The 19,509-nt window shown below is 42.7% G+C and overlaps 1 protein-coding gene across 3 annotated transcripts in view; it reads left to right on the top strand.

Annotated features, from left to right (window-relative positions):
* LOC136866156 (ATP-binding cassette sub-family C member 4) overlaps nt 1–19,509 on the top strand; it is a 294,433-nt gene that overhangs the window by 82,543 nt on the left and 192,381 nt on the right. For all 3 annotated transcript variants that reach the window (XM_067142874.2, XM_067142875.2, XM_068226640.1), the window contains 3 exons: nt 3,193–3,397; nt 4,658–4,883; nt 13,251–13,407. In XM_067142874.2, coding sequence (XP_066998975.2) covers nt 3,193–3,397; nt 4,658–4,883; nt 13,251–13,407 — 588 coding nt within the window. The remainder of the gene's footprint in view (nt 1–3,192; nt 3,398–4,657; nt 4,884–13,250; nt 13,408–19,509) is intronic.

Here is a 19,509-nt window from a genome sequence, read left to right as displayed (position 1 = left end):
TCTGACACACTCCACATTGGGGACCAGTGGCTGGGGGGCGGTACGGCTCGACTGTCACCAGCATATTCGCCAGCATCTGCATTCTCCTCAGACTGTCTGCTCCTGGGGTGTCCGCCACGGCAACTAGGAAGAGACAGCCTTTGGCTGGTCTGTTTCCTGTTCGTATCCGGTGCACTGTAAGAGCGTTGATACCCTGGGCTTGCATGGCTAGCTCGATATCTCCTGGCTCGTATGTGTTGTTGGGCGTTCTCACTACGAATCGTTTTTCTGTAGCGTTGGGCAATATCTTTACAAATGTGATATTAAGCCTCCTCAGCACCTGTATAGCGATTTCATAGCTTTCGAAGCTAGACATGTGTAGCCGGACTGCTTCGTGCGCATTAAATCTCGGCTTAGAGAAATAGTAGTTTCTCTGCTCAGGTTTCAGCTCTTTGAGAAGCTCCATTTCAATCTGCTTTATGTTGTTTGTGTAGACCGTAAGGGGTGGGGATTAGACCCCTTACGGGTGGCTGGTTGAGGTGATTCCTGATATGCCTGCCTCGTGTTTGTGTTTGGTGGTGGCATAGACGTGTCGTTTGTAGTGTCCGTGGAGCTATCGGCCTGGGTTCTCGGGTTTCGACCCCCGCCTTTCTGAGCCCTGCGGCTCCGGGGCTGGGGTTCTTTCCCTTTCCCCTTCCCCCTCTTCCTCCCTTTGGCCTCCTTAAAACCGTCACCCTGATTTCCAGGCTGGGTGGCTGGGACCTCGGGTTCGGTCACCCCTAGTTCGCACTGCTCCTCTCCCTCCGAACTTTCAGAGTCGGCCTCCTGGGATGAACTTGATAGGTCCATCACCAGTTTAGCCTCGTCCGAGTCGGAGTCTGAGTTGCTGGCTTGCTTGGGGGAGGGTTGGACTTTTGTTGGCGCCTTCCGCCGAGTCCGGTTCTTTTCCCCAACGTTCCTTCCCTGGGCGGCCGCCTCTTCGCGCGGGTCTGCAGGACTGGGTCCCTCTTTCCCGGCGTCTGGCAGTGCGACCACTAGGTTAGGTAGGAGGGGGTGGATCGCATTGGGGGGAGAGGTGCTCTCCGTGTTGTGTTTAGCCCCCTGGGCCACCGGGCCGGTCGGCGCGCCGCCCCCAGGTTTCGCCAGGCCGGTCGCTGGCTCTGCTATATAGCGTTCCGCGCGGGCCGGCGCTGGTTGGACTGGTAGGTGCGAGCTTAAGCTCCGGTTAGCTGTCAAGGGGGTGTTAGTGTTAGTGTCAGTGCTATGTATGCCTGTCATGTGTAGGATGTAGTGTTTCGTGAGTGAAACACTATCTGTCACGTTAATTCCCTGCTCTACGGGGTCAGTGTCCGGAGCGAGGGTCGTTTGTGACCGGTTGGGGCCGTGCGTGACAAGGCTAGCTGTGCCAGCCTTAAGAAAGGTTGGCTTAGTATTCCTGCCAGCGGCCGTTGCTGTGGGGCTGCCCTCAAACTGTAGCCACGGATATGTGGTGTTGAAGTTGAGGCGCTGTGAGTACAGCGTCGCCACAGTCGAGTAGAGACGTGGTGGGGTCTCACTCTCCGCCGTAGGTTTGGAGCCAGCCGGTTAGTCAGAGCGCTGTGATAACAGCGTCTCTTCCCTCTCGGTCTCCTCTGGACGTTCTGGTTGCTCGGCGATTGTGTCTGTAATGGTCCCAGGCTCGTCGACAAATTGCTCTTTCCGATGCGATTTATTGCTCTTTTGGGAATTACGAGCCTGGTTCCGTGTGTTTTGGTGTGGGGACATTCTAATACGAACTAGTGGGCGCGGGATTATCCGTTGTTAAGCGGGTCCCTGGTCCACAGATTCCCTATCTAACCCTAGGTACCAAGAAGCGGTAACCGGTTGGGGCAGGTAGTGTAGTCTCTCGAAGTCTGGAAGGTCTCGGTGAGAGGAGAGGGACAGCGGAGCGATAGGCACGTATGTCCTCTCGCTAGCGCAGTCGAATCCTCAAGGCTGGCGACTTCCTTTTATTGCCGAACGTCGGACGGCGAGACTGTAAATGTGAGCATCTTAAAAAATTCATATCTCGGCCATCCTTCCATCGATTTTAATGAATTTTGGTTAGTAGCATTTATTGTCCAGGCCTACAAGGTGACGTTCTCGAAATTATGATTTAACCTTCCGTTCGTGATGAAATGCCATAGAACCGAAGAGAACTTTCGGTGTGACGTCACTTGGCCTTGGCTGGCACTCTGGAGCAGCACTTGCTTGCATGCTGTCCCCCACAATACCTGCGCGCTCGGCGCTCGTTTTGAATCCATACAGCCGGGTGATAGCGAGTTCTCCTCAAGAAATACATGAACGCGAATGCTCGCAGGGCATTCCCGTTTCAGTACAGAGTAAAAGTGGTTAGGCATGACATAGAACTTTTTCTATAACTAGAAGAGTTTGAGGGAGGTCACTTCGTTGGACTACGGGAGGCAGGCTGGTCAGTTCGACGAATTGGCCGCCACTTGGGCTGTTCGATTACACTGGGTGACTATGTTGTTACAGAAATGCGTCGGGAAGGTTCTAGAAGACTCAACGGACCGCCAACGAGAGAATTATCTCATCGTCCGACAAACAGCAATCAACCCAATGACATCGCAGGTCACATTTTAAGATATGCCAAGTCGCCTCTGGCAACCAGCATGGTACCATGGTGTCGGGCAGAACAGGATTTGTCTTCAAAGAATATCCAAAGTCGTCACCCATTCGCTTTTCTATAATGTCGGGCGTTTGCGCTCCTTTCCTGGACAGGTGGTTTTGCTGCTTGCGGAATGGTAGCACTGTGATCTTAATTATGATTCAGCCCGGCATTCGCCTGCTCTCAAGATAAAAAAATCACGGAAAATACCTCTTTCCTCAGGGCTACCGATAGTGAGAATCACGCCCACCATCTCCTGGATGCAAGCTTACAGTTACACGACCCATAGGTACGGTGTATTCAACCTGCTTGGTCCACAGATCTCTAATGGCATAATGGTACGTCCAGGAATTTCTCTACTGCGTAAGTCTCCTTTCTAGTAGTAGGTCCAAAATACCATATCCCAATAGGACAATATCTTCTCACAAACAGTAGCGTGTATCTCGCCTGCTTTTCGTAATGATGACACACTTGTTTGAATGGCATGGTCACCAGAACTGCTTCGGAGTGTGCATTTACTTTGCAAATGAGTACATTTTTATCAATCAGTTTTTATCTTCTTTCAGGACGATTGTTCCATTCTTAGTAAGCAGACTGGTGGCATATTTCACAGATGGCACCATAATGGAAGTTAATGAGGCTTATCTGTGTGCGGTCCTCATGGTTGGATTTGTATTCTTGAATGTGTTGCTAAGGAATCACTATACTCTTTGGTGTTCCTGTATTGGTATGCGAGTCCGAGTAGCTTGTTGCTCTGTTGTTTACCGCAAGGTGAGTAACCTACGTTTTTAATCATAAATGAGAAACATTTTGAACTGCATATACTCGATACGAACTTGGGTGATTTTTCTGTTAATCCACTTAGGGTCTTTATTGGTTTTGAATATGATCTTCCTGTACGGAATACTGCTAAATTGTATTCTTAATTTAGAAAGCTGATTTAAGTACACTTGCGTGAGAGGAATGTGGTCCATAGAGAGACGACGACTTAGGTTGGTGATGGCATGTCTTAGAGCTCTACCTTCTTCACTGTCAACTTTCTTCCCTTTCTTTTATGTTTATAGCAACATTTTTGACAAGTTTTTTACCTCTCTCCAAAATAAAAGCCCTTAATATCCTTCCTTCGGCAAGACCTGTCCTTATTTCATCCAGTCATAGCGAATTTCATTAACGGAGGCTATTTCTTACATTCTCTTCACGTCACACCAAGGTAAAACGTCGTTCATTGGTTTATTTTTGTTTCTCCGGATTTAGGCCTACTTCAAGCAAGTCATGAAGGAAAGCAGTAATTTCTGGGTGGTGTCAGGTGTAAGTTAAATACGGGAATCCCTGAACGAGGAAAGCACTATTGTGATCTAAGGGAATGGGCTACATTTTCTGCACGCAAGTAATTATATATTTCTATAAAACTGTGATTAATAGAATGACCGATATACACATGATCACTCAGGGATTCAATTACTCCGGAATTAGTGTATCTTAAACACCAATCTGTATTGCAATGGAAGCTTCAAGTGAGAACAGACTGAGCGAATATTTGACTACTGATATTCTATCACACTGCATGTCTACAATATTATGATAAACATTGCATGTCATTGGTCACTGTGAAATGTTGGTGCAGAAGTTTCTCGAAATGACGTACTAGCTGCAGAGATAATCCGAGAATTTTGTCCTACAGTATTTCTTTCTATTTCTATAAGCCAATGGCAGGTAGGTGTCTCATTTAATCCCCCTTAAGTGTTCCAAGTACAGACAGGATCCAAACCACTCTTTGGGTACAGAAGCCTAACGATTAATTGACTATGTGGCTGAGGTCGACCTAGAGAAATTCTGTTGCATACTCTACTATAGAGGCTACGATAGCATAGGACAATGTGTTAGTTTGCACTCATACGCACACACACATGCATACAAGTGCAGAAGGTTGATGACAACGCTCCTGTTTTGAGCCCGCAAATTAATGAATAATACAAGAACATATGTTTGTCTATGGATGGTGATATGTAAGAAGTATTTTTCTGCTTACAGATTCTCCGTTTCACAAAGTTCTCCATGGAGCAGACAGCAACTGGAAATATAGTAAATCTATTGTCAAATGATGTCAGTCGCTTTGACGTCGCTGGCAAATACTTCCATTGGATTTGGGTCAGTCTCATACAAGTTATAGCTACAACCATTTGGCTGTGGTTTTACATGGGTGTATCGGCGGTAATTGGTGTGGCAGCAATAGTGCTGAGTACAGTACCCGTTCAAGGTATATTCCAAAAGTTATATGAATGTCTCTACGTTCCTTTCTACATCATACATACATACATCATAATTATAGACTGTTATGCCTTTCAGCGTTCAGTCTGCAAGCCTCTGTGAATTTACTAAACGTCGCCATAATCTTCTGTTTGCAACTAGTGTTGTGGCCTCATTTAGTTCTACACCTCTTATCTTTAAATAATTAGAAACCGAGTCTAACCATCGTCGTCTTGGTCTACCTCTACTTCTCTTACCCTCCATAGCAGAGTCCATTATCATCCTAAGTAACCTATTCTACTCCATTCGCCTCACATGACCCCACCACCGAAGCCGGTTTATGCGTACAGCTTCATCCATCGAGTTCATTCCTAAATTAGCCTTTATCTCCTCATTCCGAGTACCATCCTGCCATTGTTCCCACCTGTTTGTACCAGCAATCATTCTTGCTATTTTCATGTCTGTTACTTCTAACTTATGAATAAGACATCCTGAGTCCACCCAACTTTCACTCCCGTAAAGCAAAGTTGGTCTGAAAACAGACCGATGTAAAGATAGTTTCGTCTGGGAGCTGACCTCCTTCTTACAGAATACTGTTGATCGCAACTGCGAGCTCACTGCATTAGCTTTACTACACCTTGATTCAATCTCACTTACTATATTACCATCCTGGGAGAACACACAACCTAAATACTTGAAATTATCGACCTGTTCTAGCTTTGTATCACCAATCTGACATTCTATTCTGTTGAATTTCTTACCTACTGACATCAATTTAGTCTTCGAGAGGCTAATTTTCATACCATACTAATTGCAACTATTTTCAAGTTCCAAGATATTACACTGCAGGCTTTCGGCTCAATCTGCCATTAAGACCAAATCATCAGCATAGGCCAGACTGCTTAATACATTTCCACCTAACTGAATCCCTCCCTGCCATTTTATACCTTTCAGCAGATGATCCATGTAAACTACGAACAGCAAAGATGAAAGATTACAGCCTTGTCTAACCCCTGTAAGTACCCTGATATGGGCGCCCGCAAGGGGGGCCAAGGGGGGCACTTGCCCCCCCCTGGAATTCTAAAGATGTTGATGTTCAATTGTTTAATATCATACCAGATTATTTCATAAACTGAAATTAGTGACAGTCATCTAGCATATGTTATAACTGGAAGTTTCTGTAAACAATTTAATGTTGCTGACGTTATGTTGGTTTTTATATTCAAGAAAATTGTTAATGTGCCCCCCCCCCCTGGAAAAAATCCTGCGGGCGCCTATGTACCCTGAACCAAGAACTAATTCTACCATCAATTCTCACTGAAGCCCAATTGTCAACATAAATACCTTCGATTGATTTTAATAATCTACCTTTAATTCCATAGTCCCCCAGTATGGCGAACATCTTTTCCGTCGGTACCCTGCCATATGCTTTCTCTAGATCTACGAAACATAAACACAACTGCCTGTTCCTCTCGTAGCATTTTTCAATTACCTGGCGCATACCGAAAATCTGATCCTGACAGCCTCTCTGTGGTCTGACACCACACTGGGTTTCATCCAACTTCCTCTCAACGACTGATCGCGCCCTCCCTCCCAAGATGCCAGTGAATACTCTGCCTGGTATACTAATCAATGAGATACCTCGATAGTTGTTGCAATCCTTCCTGTTCCCTTGCTTATAGATAGGTGCAATTACTGCGTTTGTTCATCTGAAGGTACCTTACCAACACTCCATGCTAATTTTACTACTCTATGAAGCCATTTCATCCCTGCCTTCCCACTATACTTCACCATTTCAGGTCTAATTTCATCTATTCCTGCTGCTTTATGACAATGGAGTTTATTTACCATCCTTTCCACTTCCTCAAGCTTAATTTCACCAACATCATTTTCCTCCTCCCCATGAGCTTGGCTGTTCGCAACACCACCCAGATGATTTCCTTTTACATCGAGAAGATGTTCAAAATATTCCCTCCACCTCTCCAGTGATTCCCTGGGATCTATTATGAGTTCACCTGAATTACTCAAAACACTGTTTATTTCCTTTTACCCTCCCTTCCTAAGATTCTTTATTATTGTCCAGAAAGGTTTCCCTGCTGCTTGACCTAGCCTTTCCAGGTTGTTACCAAAATCTTCCCATGACTTCTTTTTGGATTCAACAACTATCTGTTTCGCTCTGTTTCTTTCATCTACGTACAAATCCCTGTCTGCCTCGGCCCTTGTTTGGAGCCATTTCTGATAAGCCATCTTTTTACGTTTACAAGCTGCTCTCACTTCATCATTCCACCAAGATGTTCGCCTTTTCCCATCTTTACACACAGTTGTTCCTAGGCATTCCACTGCTGTTTCTACTACAGCATCCCTGTATGCCACCCATTCACTTTCTATATCCTGAACCTGCTTACTGTCTACTATTTTAAACTTCTCAATAATCATATCCATGTACTTCTGTCTAATTTCCTCGTCCTGGAGATTTTCTACCCTTATTCGTTTACAGACAGATTTCACTTTCTCTACCCTAGGCCTAGAGATACTTAGTTCACTACAGATCAGATAGTGGTCTGTATCATCGAAAAATCCGCGGAAAACTTGTACATTCCTAACAGATTTCCTGAATTCGAAGTCTGTTAAGATATAGTCTATTATGGATCTGGTACCCCTAGCCTCCCATGTGTAGCGGTGAATAGCCTTATACTTGAAGAATATATTCGTAACAGCTAAACCCATACTAGCACAGAAGTCCAGCAAACGCTTCCCATTCCCTTTAGCTTCCATATCTTCCCCACATTTACCAATCACCCTTTCGTATCCTTCAGTTCTATTCCCAACTCTTGCATTGAAATCGCCCATTAGCACTATTCTATCCTTGCTGTTGACCCTGACCACGATGTCACTTAATGCTTCATAAAACTTGTCAACTTCATCCTCATCTGCACCCTCACATGGTGAATACACGGACACAATTCTAGTCCTAATTCCTCCAACTGACAAATCTACCCACATCATTCGCTCATTTACGTGCTTAACAGAAACTGTGTTCCGTGCAATGATATTCCTGTTAAAGAGCCCTACCCCAGACTCTGCCCTTCCCTTTCTAACACTCGTGAAGTACACTTTATAATCTCCTATCTCTTCCTCGTTATCTCCCCTTACCCGCATATCATTTACTCCTAGCACATCCAAATGCATCCTCTTTGCTGACTCAGCCAGTTCTACTTTCTTTCTTCCATAAGCCCCATTAATATTGATAGCTCCCCATCGAATTCCATTTCGTTCGCCAAGTTGTTTCCAAGGAGTCCCTCGCCTGTCAAATGGAAGTGGGACTCCATTACTTCCATAGGTCCGAGGCGTGCTTAAAATGTTCTGAGCTCGGTAAATTCATGAAACAGGATGCTACCCTACTTGCACATAGTCCACGTGAGGATCTCTCCTCTAACGGGTTGTGGACCACCGGTGAATTGTATAGTCCTAGCCGCCTGAGCACAAGGAGGGCCATGACTCAGAATATGTCCGAGATGCCCACTCCCATTCCATAGCAACTGGTATCCCGACTCTCAGGACCACTTACTAGGCCACTCAGCCGTTGCCCATGGTTCACGAACTAGGGTATTGAGCATGTAATTTTACTCCTTGGCTGAATGGTCAGTGTTCAGGCCTTCGGTTCAGAGAGTCCCGGGTTTGATTCCCGGCTGGGTCGGGATTTTAATCGCGTGTGATTAATTCTTCTGGCTCGGAGACTGGTTTTTGTCCCAACAATCTCCTCTTCATATTCAGACAACGCACCACAATACCAACGACCACAGAAACACGCAATAGCGTTGCGTCTGGAAGAGCGGTAGTAGAAGAAGGCTGAGCATGTAATTTTCGTATTTCGTTTTTTAGGTCATTAATGGCTATCGAACATGGTCCATCTGGGGAAGTACTAGGCCTATTGATTTTAATTGAAAATCCCTTAAAAATAAGTCAATTAAATTATAATTCGAAAATAGACTCCATTTTGGATAAGTAATAAAATAGAATTACTTTGCATTTTATGACGGTAGCCAACGGCCGTAGCCGTGTTGAAACACCGGATCCCGTGAGATCTCCGAAGTTAAGCAACATTGGGCGTGGTCAGGAGTTGGATGGGTTGCCACGCGCTGTTGGTGGAGGATAAGGGAATGGAGGAGCGGAAAGGAACTGGCCACCCTACCGCACGTAAACTCCGGCTCAGGAACACCTCTGCGGAGGTTCGGACCCGCCTTCGGGCAGTATAACCCTTACCTTATGATGGTATAGTTAGTTATAAGAAAAAGTGCAGATTGCTTATCTCAAGTTTCCTGCTGGAATCCTACCGCTTGTACCTTGTAAAGTATGATAGCCGAGTGATATTGCCACTGGCTCTTCACCAAGGCAGCCGCGTTTTGAATTCCGTGCAGCGTATGCGGGAGTTTTGAAATTAAGCACGTCTTTGTGATTCAAATGCCAGTCTACACTTTAAAAATGTTCTTAGACAGAACTTATATTTTACCTATATACTTCCCTAATTAAACTGTCCCTGTGTTTTCAAACAAAACTTGTAGGACAACTGGCCGTATCAACAAACAATCATTATGAAGGGGATTAAAAAACAAGTTATACTGGATTATTTTGAATCAAGAAACCTTTATTGAGCTATGTGGCAAAAAACTAAACTGATAAAAAGCCAATAAATTAGCATAATCTCTTAAGTATATCTGAAACATGATCCACATGAAGTGATAACAAATGTATCAATAAGTGAAAGCTATCGTAAGTTTCTAGGCATATGACCACTCAAATATACAGGTATTTCAACACTTATACGAGTAATATTAAAATAAAATACTTGATGTTTACTGGGGTTTTTTTTTGTATTTATATGACACTGATAAAACTCCAAGTAAAATATTTTGGACAAGAATAAATGATACAGCAATATTTATTAAAACATTTAAAAAAGCAAATCTTACAAAAATTAAAATTTTCCGGTTTTTTTTCAGTAAATTTGCTAACTATATTCATAGAGGAACATTTAAAGGCGGTGCAGCTTTATTGGTTTAATTCAATTGTTTTATTTTATATCGTAATAGTTTTGATTTAATGTGTTGAATGTTCGAAAACCGATATGTGCTATTTGAATTTGGGGGGTTGAACACCCCTCCCCCCTCCGCCCACGCCTGGGTACGTCCTTACTCCATAATCACCCATTGTTATCCCAGATTCCAGCTTCGTGGCAAACTCATCACCATTTTTCTAGCGAGGCCTGGGGTCCTGTGTTCAATTCCCTACCATGTCGTGGAATTTTAATAAAGAATGGTTATTTTCCGGTTTTTCGAACTTCTTGAAATTCACACATCATACACAACAATACCCTCCTTGTCGTTATTTCCCTTATTATATGACATACATCACCCACCTTCTTCGGAGGGTCTGGCTTAAAAAGGCCTACACCAAGCTACTAAAACCCACACGAAATTATCATCATCCCAGAGGTGAATAACAAATCTCGTCAGCTGACATGCCTCTGTACCTCAATGGTACGTTGAATGTCCAACCGGCGCATGGCAAGTACAGTATTGAGCGATTATTATATTTACAGAATATTAACGCTTATAAATGAAAATATAATGTGTAAATCGTGACAGGTACTTTGATAATTTTGATTCAATTATTAACCAACACTCAAACATGTCTATTAGCCCACCTGGTGGATATGATCGTTAAGGCGTCAAGTATATAGGGCAGGGCCTCTCAGGGTGCAAGCACCAGTGCATTGAGCGGTGCACGGTGCAAAAGACGACTTCGCTTGGTTGACCAGAGTGCAGACCCCCACTCCTCAATTTGGAGCAATAGCGCCGTCTCTCTCTCTTTCTCCACGCCTGTCTCGCTCGCTCCGCCTGTCTTCCTCTTCCTCACTTACTCCGTAGTGCTCCAAATCCGAGCCGAGTTGAGGCGAGCTTAGCCGAGTAGCCCAGAGACGAAGCGTTGGTCAGAGCTGAGCCGAGTGGGACCGATGCACTGTGCACAGGAACTCTCCGCCTCAGTTTGCACGCGTGAGATTTTGGGCATTTGAGAGGCCCTGCTATAGGGTCTGACACTGCGGTTAGCCGATTCGACTCCCATTGGTCAAAAATATTTCACCATCAGCAGAATGTTGGCCGACATGGTAGGAGAGATGATGGTATACAATTTCTAATCACCAGGTTGCGTGTCAAAAGCCTGGATTCAATTCCAAACTTCTCCGCAGTGTTCATATGCTGTGAGGGCATGTGACATTGTTGATGGTGATTCGTCCGTCGGATGTAGATATTAAGCCTTGAGCAGACTACGTGGTGCTATTTGACATGAGTAGGCTATGTGCTGGTGCCAAGTTTCACTCCCTCCCTTCCTCCTATCATAAATCACGTCATTCATTAATTCATATTATTAACTCCTTTGATGAGGATGATGTTAGGAACAAAAGTTCATTTCACTTCACCCGTAGAGAAATGGGGTATGGTACTCAAAAATGTCCATCAGCTTATTTGAATTATTATCGAAGTCACTCTGCCTAATTTTAATGTGACCTTATATTTAAGGCAGGATGTCCTTCTTAATGCACAGTCGTGTGCCAACACTGATTGATAACGAAGTCTTACTTATACATCTGGGATCTGTTTCATAAATTCTCGGATTGGGAAGATGACATACAATTTGCCTTTTCTGTGAATTTAGTAAAAATACACTGTAATGATACACAATTATATTGAGGTAATTTAGGTGAGGTTTTGTTCTGTAGATTATAGCTTTTCACTTTGTAACCATGATACCATTCTCTTGTCTACGTCATACAGTATATCTCAAGGAATATTGTTCAATATTTCAGTCACGTTCAAGGCCTGTGAAAACTCAGATCTATGAACCGGTTCACTCAGTAATATACCTTAACTAGAAACCCTCCCTGGCTTCGCACGGGAAGAGTTATGAATTTAAAGTGATGGGTTACTTTTAATCGAGGACTTACAAGAGTTCTTTGTATATGACATTAGTCGTTTTTCCTCCAGTAATGAACACGAAAGAATTTTGTTTTCATGTAATACGCGAAAGGGACACTTAAAGCTGCCCATGAGAAAAATATTCTCCACTGAGATCAACTTCAGCCACACTAAGTGTCTGAACTGTGCTTTGTTTATTCCTATGCCAAAGCAGACACTTACCTGGAAATGGACTCGTTTGATATCAAAAAGCAAAATATGTATGCTTCTGAAACAGAGGCGCAGGCAAGAGAGGATTATTGGGGGTTAGACCTCCACCCCCTCTTCCATGGAAGTTTTTTCAAAAGAAAGGCAAAAGAAACTGACAATAAACGAGTGAAAGTCAACTAAAAGGGTTGGATCTTTTGAATATTCATAGGAAGAAAATTGTAAAACCAACAGATCTCTTGAATCGATTTTCTAAGAAGCCTCGAAAGTTGTGTTCTAGACTGTAATCTGAACATATCATTTGTCGTAAAACTATTCACTTTTATCATATTATTTTTGTTCTGTATATTAATGCAAGATTTTTTAATGTGCCGACACTGCAATCAAAATATCAAAATAATTTTCTTGTATCCGTGACACTCGTGCATGAGCACAAGAACCTTCATTAGGTTCTATTATCATTTTTGTAACCATAAACCCCCCATCGGTCGATCCTGGCTACGCTGTTCTGAAATACAGTTCAAGTAAGGGAGGCAGGCCGGCCTCCCATGCCTCACCCCAAAAACCGCCCCTGACAGCTACAATATAGAAACGGCAGTGAACTGGACTATACTTCTTGGCTTTGTTATCTTTTCTTATAACCTGTCAAATCACCACCTTGCCTTTTACCAAAGGGGACATACTCACTCTGTAGGCCTACACAGTTGGTGTTTTCAATAACTATCTATTGTGCTCATTAGACAGCTCCGATGTTATGAAAGAGGGCCTAATATGCAAAACTCAACTAAAATAACTAAGATGTTACCTTAATATACGCTGTTACAACATACTGAGTAGAAGGACTTAATTATTTATTAAGATGTATTTATTTTGCCATTGATGCTTTCATGGCCCGTTTAAATTCAAACCTCATTGTTTGAGAAGCCTTACTCGTGGACAGTCGAAATTTTCTTCTGAAGACGCAGAGCAGAGTTATCTGCGAAACGTAAAGAATTTTACCTTATTTCCTTGACACGGCATAAGCCGAAAAGCCTATATCATGTATATTTATTTATTTATTTATTTATTTATTTATTTATTTATTTATTTATTTATTTATTTATTTATTTATTTATTTATTTATTTATTTATTTCATTTTATTTGTTTGTTTAATTATTCAGTTTTCTTTCCTAATTTTTTGCAAATTTATTTCTAGGATACTTGGGGAAAGTGGCTGCTAGATTACGACGAAAAATAGCTAGTCGAACAGACAACAGAATGAAATTAATGAATGAAATCATGTCTGGAGTTCAAGTTATCAAAATGTATGCTTGGGAGAAGCCTTTCGCTGTAATGGTGTCAGTAGCAAGACAGTAAGTAAATAAGTACTCATCAGAAATACTGAGGAAATTGAATCCACTAATGAATTATTTATTTATCTATTTATTTATTTATTTTAAATGCTTTCTGATGTGGTCCACTGTTCCTACAGATAATAAACCCTCAATTGCGTTCAATTAGTATCACAATTAGATAATAATAATAATAATAATAATAATAATATGGACACAGAAAAGGTGGAATTAAGGGAGAGGCAGGGCCTCAGGCTCGATGAGGTAGTAGAGAGAAGAAGAAAACTCTTCAAATTGCAAAATATTATATTTATCAATATTTAACTCCCTTTTTCTATGAAAACAATGAGCAAACATTTAAATATTTAGATAATATAAGAAGTAAATAAATAAATAAATAAGGTGAGCTCAACAAATATAAACTGTTTATCTAATAATAACATTCTTTTTAGAATACTCAGGCACTTGTCTCACAATAATTAATCTTACTGAAATAGATGTATGTATGTGTGTGTGTAAATGACACATCTCCTCCTAAACCACTGGAGTAATTTCAATCAAATTTTGAACACTTATTATTTGCTATCTGGAAACGAGCACTGTGGGGGTAAGCCATCTCTAGCCCCCTAAGGAGTGAGGGGTTACGGGGGTCATATATAAAAATAATCGAAAATAGTGTCAAATCCACAGTTTTCGGGGTCGCTGAGGTGAATACTGACACTTCGATTTTTTAAAAAATCCAAGTTCAGTCCTCTTTTTGGTAGGGGGCAAGGTGGCAGTGAGATGTAAAAATAATCGAAAATAGTGTCGAATCCATAGTTTTCGGGGTCGCAGAGATGAATAGTAGCACTGCGGAATGTTTAAATTCAAAGTTCAGCCCTCTTTGCGGTGAGGGGCGATGGGGGAGTAAGATATAAAAATATATCTATCTATCAAACTATATATATAAAATGGACGTATCTATGTAAATGGCACGTCTCCTCCTAAACCTATGGAGTAATTTCAAACAAATTTTGAACACTTATTATTTGCTATCTGGAGACGAGCGCTGTGGGGGTGAGCCATCTCTAGCCCCTTAGGGGTGGACGGTTAGGGGTTTCAGTTATAAAAAATAATCGAAAATGGTGTCGAATCCATAGTTTCTGGGGTCGTTGAGGTGAATAGTGACAGTTCGATTTTTTAAATCCAAGTTCAGCCCCCTTTGATGTGGGGAACAATGGGGGAGTGAGATATAAAAATAATCGAAAATAGTGTCGAATCCATAGTTTTCGGGGTCGCTGAGATGAATAGTAACACCCGGATATTTTAAAGTCAAAGTTCAGCGGAGGGGGGCGTGGGGGAAGTGAGATATAAAAACCTATCTATCTATCTATCTATCTATCTATCTATCTATCTATCTATCTATCTTACTATATATAAAAATGTATGTATGTATGTATGTATGTATGTATGTATGTATGTATGTATGTATGTATGTATGTATGTATGTATGTATGTATGTATGTATGTATGTATGTATGTATGTATGTATGTATGTATGTATGTATTGTACCAGGAAATGTTTATGGGGCCAGAGCATGGGAAGGATCTCAGGTAGTGTTCGGTTGCTTATTGGAGCAGGTACAGAGATGGAGAGTATCGCAGGGCGAATAGTAGATGGTAAAATATTTTGATAATGTTTATTAAAAATATTCACGAAAATCACCCTGCAGTTGAAACTTCAAAATCAAATTTCCAGTCAATATTTTCAAAAATGCAAAATAAAATATCGATGCTGTTGTATTTTGAGACATCCAATTGATTAAAATGTTCAAAATAAATATCACTCTTTCAGAGATCGTAAACAGCCTACAGTTCATCTAAGATCTCTTAAATGGATTTAAATACCAAAATAACACTTTGCACATTGAATTTCATTAAGTCCATCACTCGTGATGCAGACCTACAGTTTTATAATATTTTTTGAACATAATATTAACACACACTTTCATGAATAAGTTGATAGTTCAAATAAAAATAGTTGATCACTTGGTGTGTACTTCTACAGTTCATCTAAGTTGAAAAATAAAATAGTGCACTTTCAAACCCTAGAGTTCATCTACGTGAAATTACTTCAAGTTATAAATTATTTTAAAAAGGAATTTACAGTTCAAACGCAAGACATAAAGCTTTCTTGAATTATTATAAATAGCAAGCTGAAATTCGCACGAAGCACTTTACTGTTGTTGGAGCACTATGATTAACTGAGTGCTTTGTTAAAAGTCAGTTAGTGGGATTACTCGCTCAAAATATGAGAAGATCACCTGGAATCTGCCTATAAGTGTTGGTGTTGTGCTGTCCTGCGGCTTGGTGCCTGGAACATTCTGCAGCGTGCAGCCGAGGCTCAAACTCAGCACCAGCAGCGTGACAAGTCCGTTCAGTGAAGATACCATGTTAATATCCCTCGTCAGCGTCCCTCTATGGGTACCATGATCGAAGAAACCACGTTAATCCCTCGTTGGAAACGACGTTCAATGCAGCAGAATCTCACAACACTTTGCCAAGATTTCCGATGTTCTTTGAGATAACGTCGGAACACGGAAAGTTCAATTGGCACTATAGAGCTCTCATTTATCATTTAGATTAGTATCATACACTGACAAAAGTCTCAATGCACAGTTCGTATCCTCACGTTGGTTTTACGGAGTCGAATACATGACTTAGAATATCACAGTCTACGCTACCGTATGATTCGTAAGTCAGGTTAATGAAGTAATGACTTACAATCGTTTTCAAAACGGAAAACACAGTTTTTCACACCCACAGTTTATAGAATTAGGATTTAACACTGTCACAGTTCATAATAGTCACTGATTATGTCTGAGGTTCGACCGTAGAATAATCATCACAGTCCATAAAACACTTGAAAAAATGTCATTAACACCAGTCTCTACAACAGTCTCTGGAATAATACTGTTCATAGATTAAGAAGATTTATGACTGAATTTGCACAACACGAGTCCGTATGACTTAATATTCTCATGAAAAGTTCTTAATATTCATTTAGTTTCTCCTAGTGGTGATCGAAAGTTCGAGAAAATGCACGAAAAACTAGTCACATTTAGCCTTGTTATCGGTTGAATGTTTAGTGGAATAGTATCTCACACAGTTCACAATTGTACTAGTGTAGGAGAAATGTGTCTCAGAATCATTAAAATGGTCACAAACTAGAAGTTTAGTTTATCACACGCAATGTCTTAGAATACTATCACAGTCCATGATAAAGTTCAGAGTTACGTGAAAATGACGAAGTCCACAATATCGTTTACTGATAAATGAAATACTTGACACTTCAGTTCACAATTTCTATTATAACTTCACTCGGTTAACACACTCCTAAATATTATATAACGACGATTGAGTTGGAGAAATTTTTAGAACATTTCCTTCGTCGCGACGTGGCAGAAACTTTACTTGCGACGTCTTCGCACAATTTCAAAGTGTTCGAGTGTAACTCCTACGTCCTCGCGGATCGCGACGGAGCATACTGTCCTTCTGTCATAATCGCAGAACACACTGCACACTGGTCATAACCTCTGTTCGTTGACCTATTTATACCTGGCTGCGAGCAGCGCTCGGAATCAGGTGATAAAGGGGTGATGATACTTTCCAAATTTTAACTTGTTATATCTTGGAAACCACTGGACCGATTGATCTAAAATTTGCAGGGATGTGCTTTCAGAATATGGGCTACAATTTACTGTTGGTCTCATGTTAATTGATCCAGGCGTTGAAAAGTTCAAAAATGGTTCGAGAGAATTCTGAGGGGAGGGAAGCTACAGGCAGTGCTGACGTCACTTACCTTTCTTCACTCATGCGGTCTCCCTACGCAGTGCAGTGAGAACGAGAACCTTCTCTCACACAGCTGTTTGTGCATCGGAACTTAGCCGTTCGCTCATGAATAAAGATTTATAACTCGTATGTGCCAGGGCCTATGCCTTCCTGGTACAGTATGTATGAATGTACACTGACTGACAGAGCAAATGCAACACCAAGAAGGAGTGGTCAGAACTTTATGCCAATTGCAGGGTAGACTGACGTCACTGAGGTATGCTCATGATGTGAAATGCGCCGCTGTGCTGAGCACGTAGCGAACGATAAATGGGACACGGCGTTGGCGAATGGCCCACTTCGTACCGTGATTTCTCAACCGACAGTCATTGTAGAACGTGTTGTCGTGTGCCACAGGACACGTGTATAGCTAAGAATGCCAGGCCGCCGTCAACGGGGGCATTTCCAGCAGACAGACGACTTTACGAGGGGTATGGTGATCGGGCTGAGAAGGGCAGGTTGGTCGCTTCGTCAAATCGCAGCCGATACCCATAGGGATGTGTCCACGGTGCAGCGCCTGTGGTGAAGATGGTTGGCGCAGGGACATGTGGCACGTGCGAGGGGTCCAGGCGCAGCCCGAGTGACGTCAGCACGCGAGGATCGGCGCATCCGCCGCCAAGCGGTGGCAGCCCCGCACGCCACGTCAACCGCCATTCTTCAGCATGTGCAAGACACCCTGGCTGTTCCAATATCGACCAGAACAATTTCCCGTCGATTGGTTGAAGGAGGCCTGCACTCTCGGCGTCCGCTCAGAAGACTACCATTGACTCCACAGCATAGACGTGCACGCCTGGCATGGTGCCGGGCTAGAGCGACTTGGATGAGGGAATGGCGGAACGTCGTGTTCTCCGATGAGTCACGCTTCTGTTCTGTCAGTGATAGTCACCGCAGACGAGTGTGGCGTCGGCGTGGAGAAAGGTCAAATCCGGCAGTAACTGTGGAGCGCCCTACCGCTAGACAAGGCGGCATCATGGTTTGGGGCGCTATTGCGTATGATTCCACGTCACCTCTAGTGCGTATTCAAGGCACGTTAAATGCCCACCGCTACGTGCAGCATGTGCTGCGGCCGGTGGCACTCCCGTACCTTCAGGGGCTGCCCAATGCTCTGTTTCAGCAGGATAATGCCCGCCCACACACTGCTCGCATCTCCCAACAGGCTCTACGAGGTGTACAGATGCTTCCGTGGCCAGCGTACTCTCCGGATCCGGATCTCTCACGAATCGAACACGTGTGGGATCTCATTGGACGCCGTTTGCAAACTCTGCCCCAGCCTCGTACGGACGACCAACTGTGGCAAATGGTTGACAGAGAATGGAGAACCATCCCTCAGGACACCATCCGCACTCTTATTGACTCTGTACCTCGACGTGTTTCTGCGTGCATCGCCGCTCGCGATGGTCCTACATCCTACTGTGTCGATGCCGTGCGCATTGTGTAACCTGCATATCGGTTTGAAATAAACATCAATTATTCGTCCGTGCCGTCTCTGTTTTTTCCCCAACTTTCATCCCTTTCGAACCACTCCTTCTTGGTGTTGCATTTGCTCTGTCAGTCAGTGTATGTATGAACTGTATGTGTGCGTAAATGACACATCCCCTCCTAAACCACTGAAGTAATTTCAATCAAATTTTGAACACTTATTATTTGCTATCTGGAAACGAGAACTGTGGGGGTAAGCCATTTCTAGCCCCCTTAGGGGTGGGAGGTTAGGGGGTCAGGTGTAAAAATAATCGAAAATAGTGTCGAATCCATAGTTTTCGGGGTCGCCGAGGGTTAATAGTGACATTTCGAATTTTTTAAATCCAAGTTCAGCTTCCTTTTTGGTGGGGGCGAGGGGGGAGTGAGATATAAAATAATCGAAAATAGTGTCGAATCCATAGATTTCGGGGTCGCTGAGATGAATAGTAACACTCCGATTTTTTTAAGTCAATGTTCATACCCATTGGCGGTGGGAGCGAGAGGGCAGTGAGATATAAAAATAATCGAAAATAGTGTCGAATCCATAGTTTTCGGGGTCGCTGAGGTGAATAGTAGCACTCCGGATATTTTAAAGTCAAAGTTAACCCCTTTTGCGGTGGGGGCGAGGGGGAGTGAGGTATAAAAATCTACCTATCTACCTACCTATCTGTCTATATATCTTACTATATATAAAATGGATGTATGTACGTGTGTGTAAATAACACATCTCCTTCTAAACCACTGGAGCAATTTCAGCCAAACTTGGTACACGTATTACTTACTATCTAGAGACGA

The sequence above is a fragment of the Anabrus simplex genome, chromosome 3 (assembly GCF_040414725.1).
Source record: "Anabrus simplex isolate iqAnaSimp1 chromosome 3, ASM4041472v1, whole genome shotgun sequence".
Classification (NCBI taxonomy): domain Eukaryota; kingdom Metazoa; phylum Arthropoda; class Insecta; order Orthoptera; family Tettigoniidae; genus Anabrus; species Anabrus simplex.
This window is presented reverse-complemented; position numbering and strand designations above follow the sequence as displayed.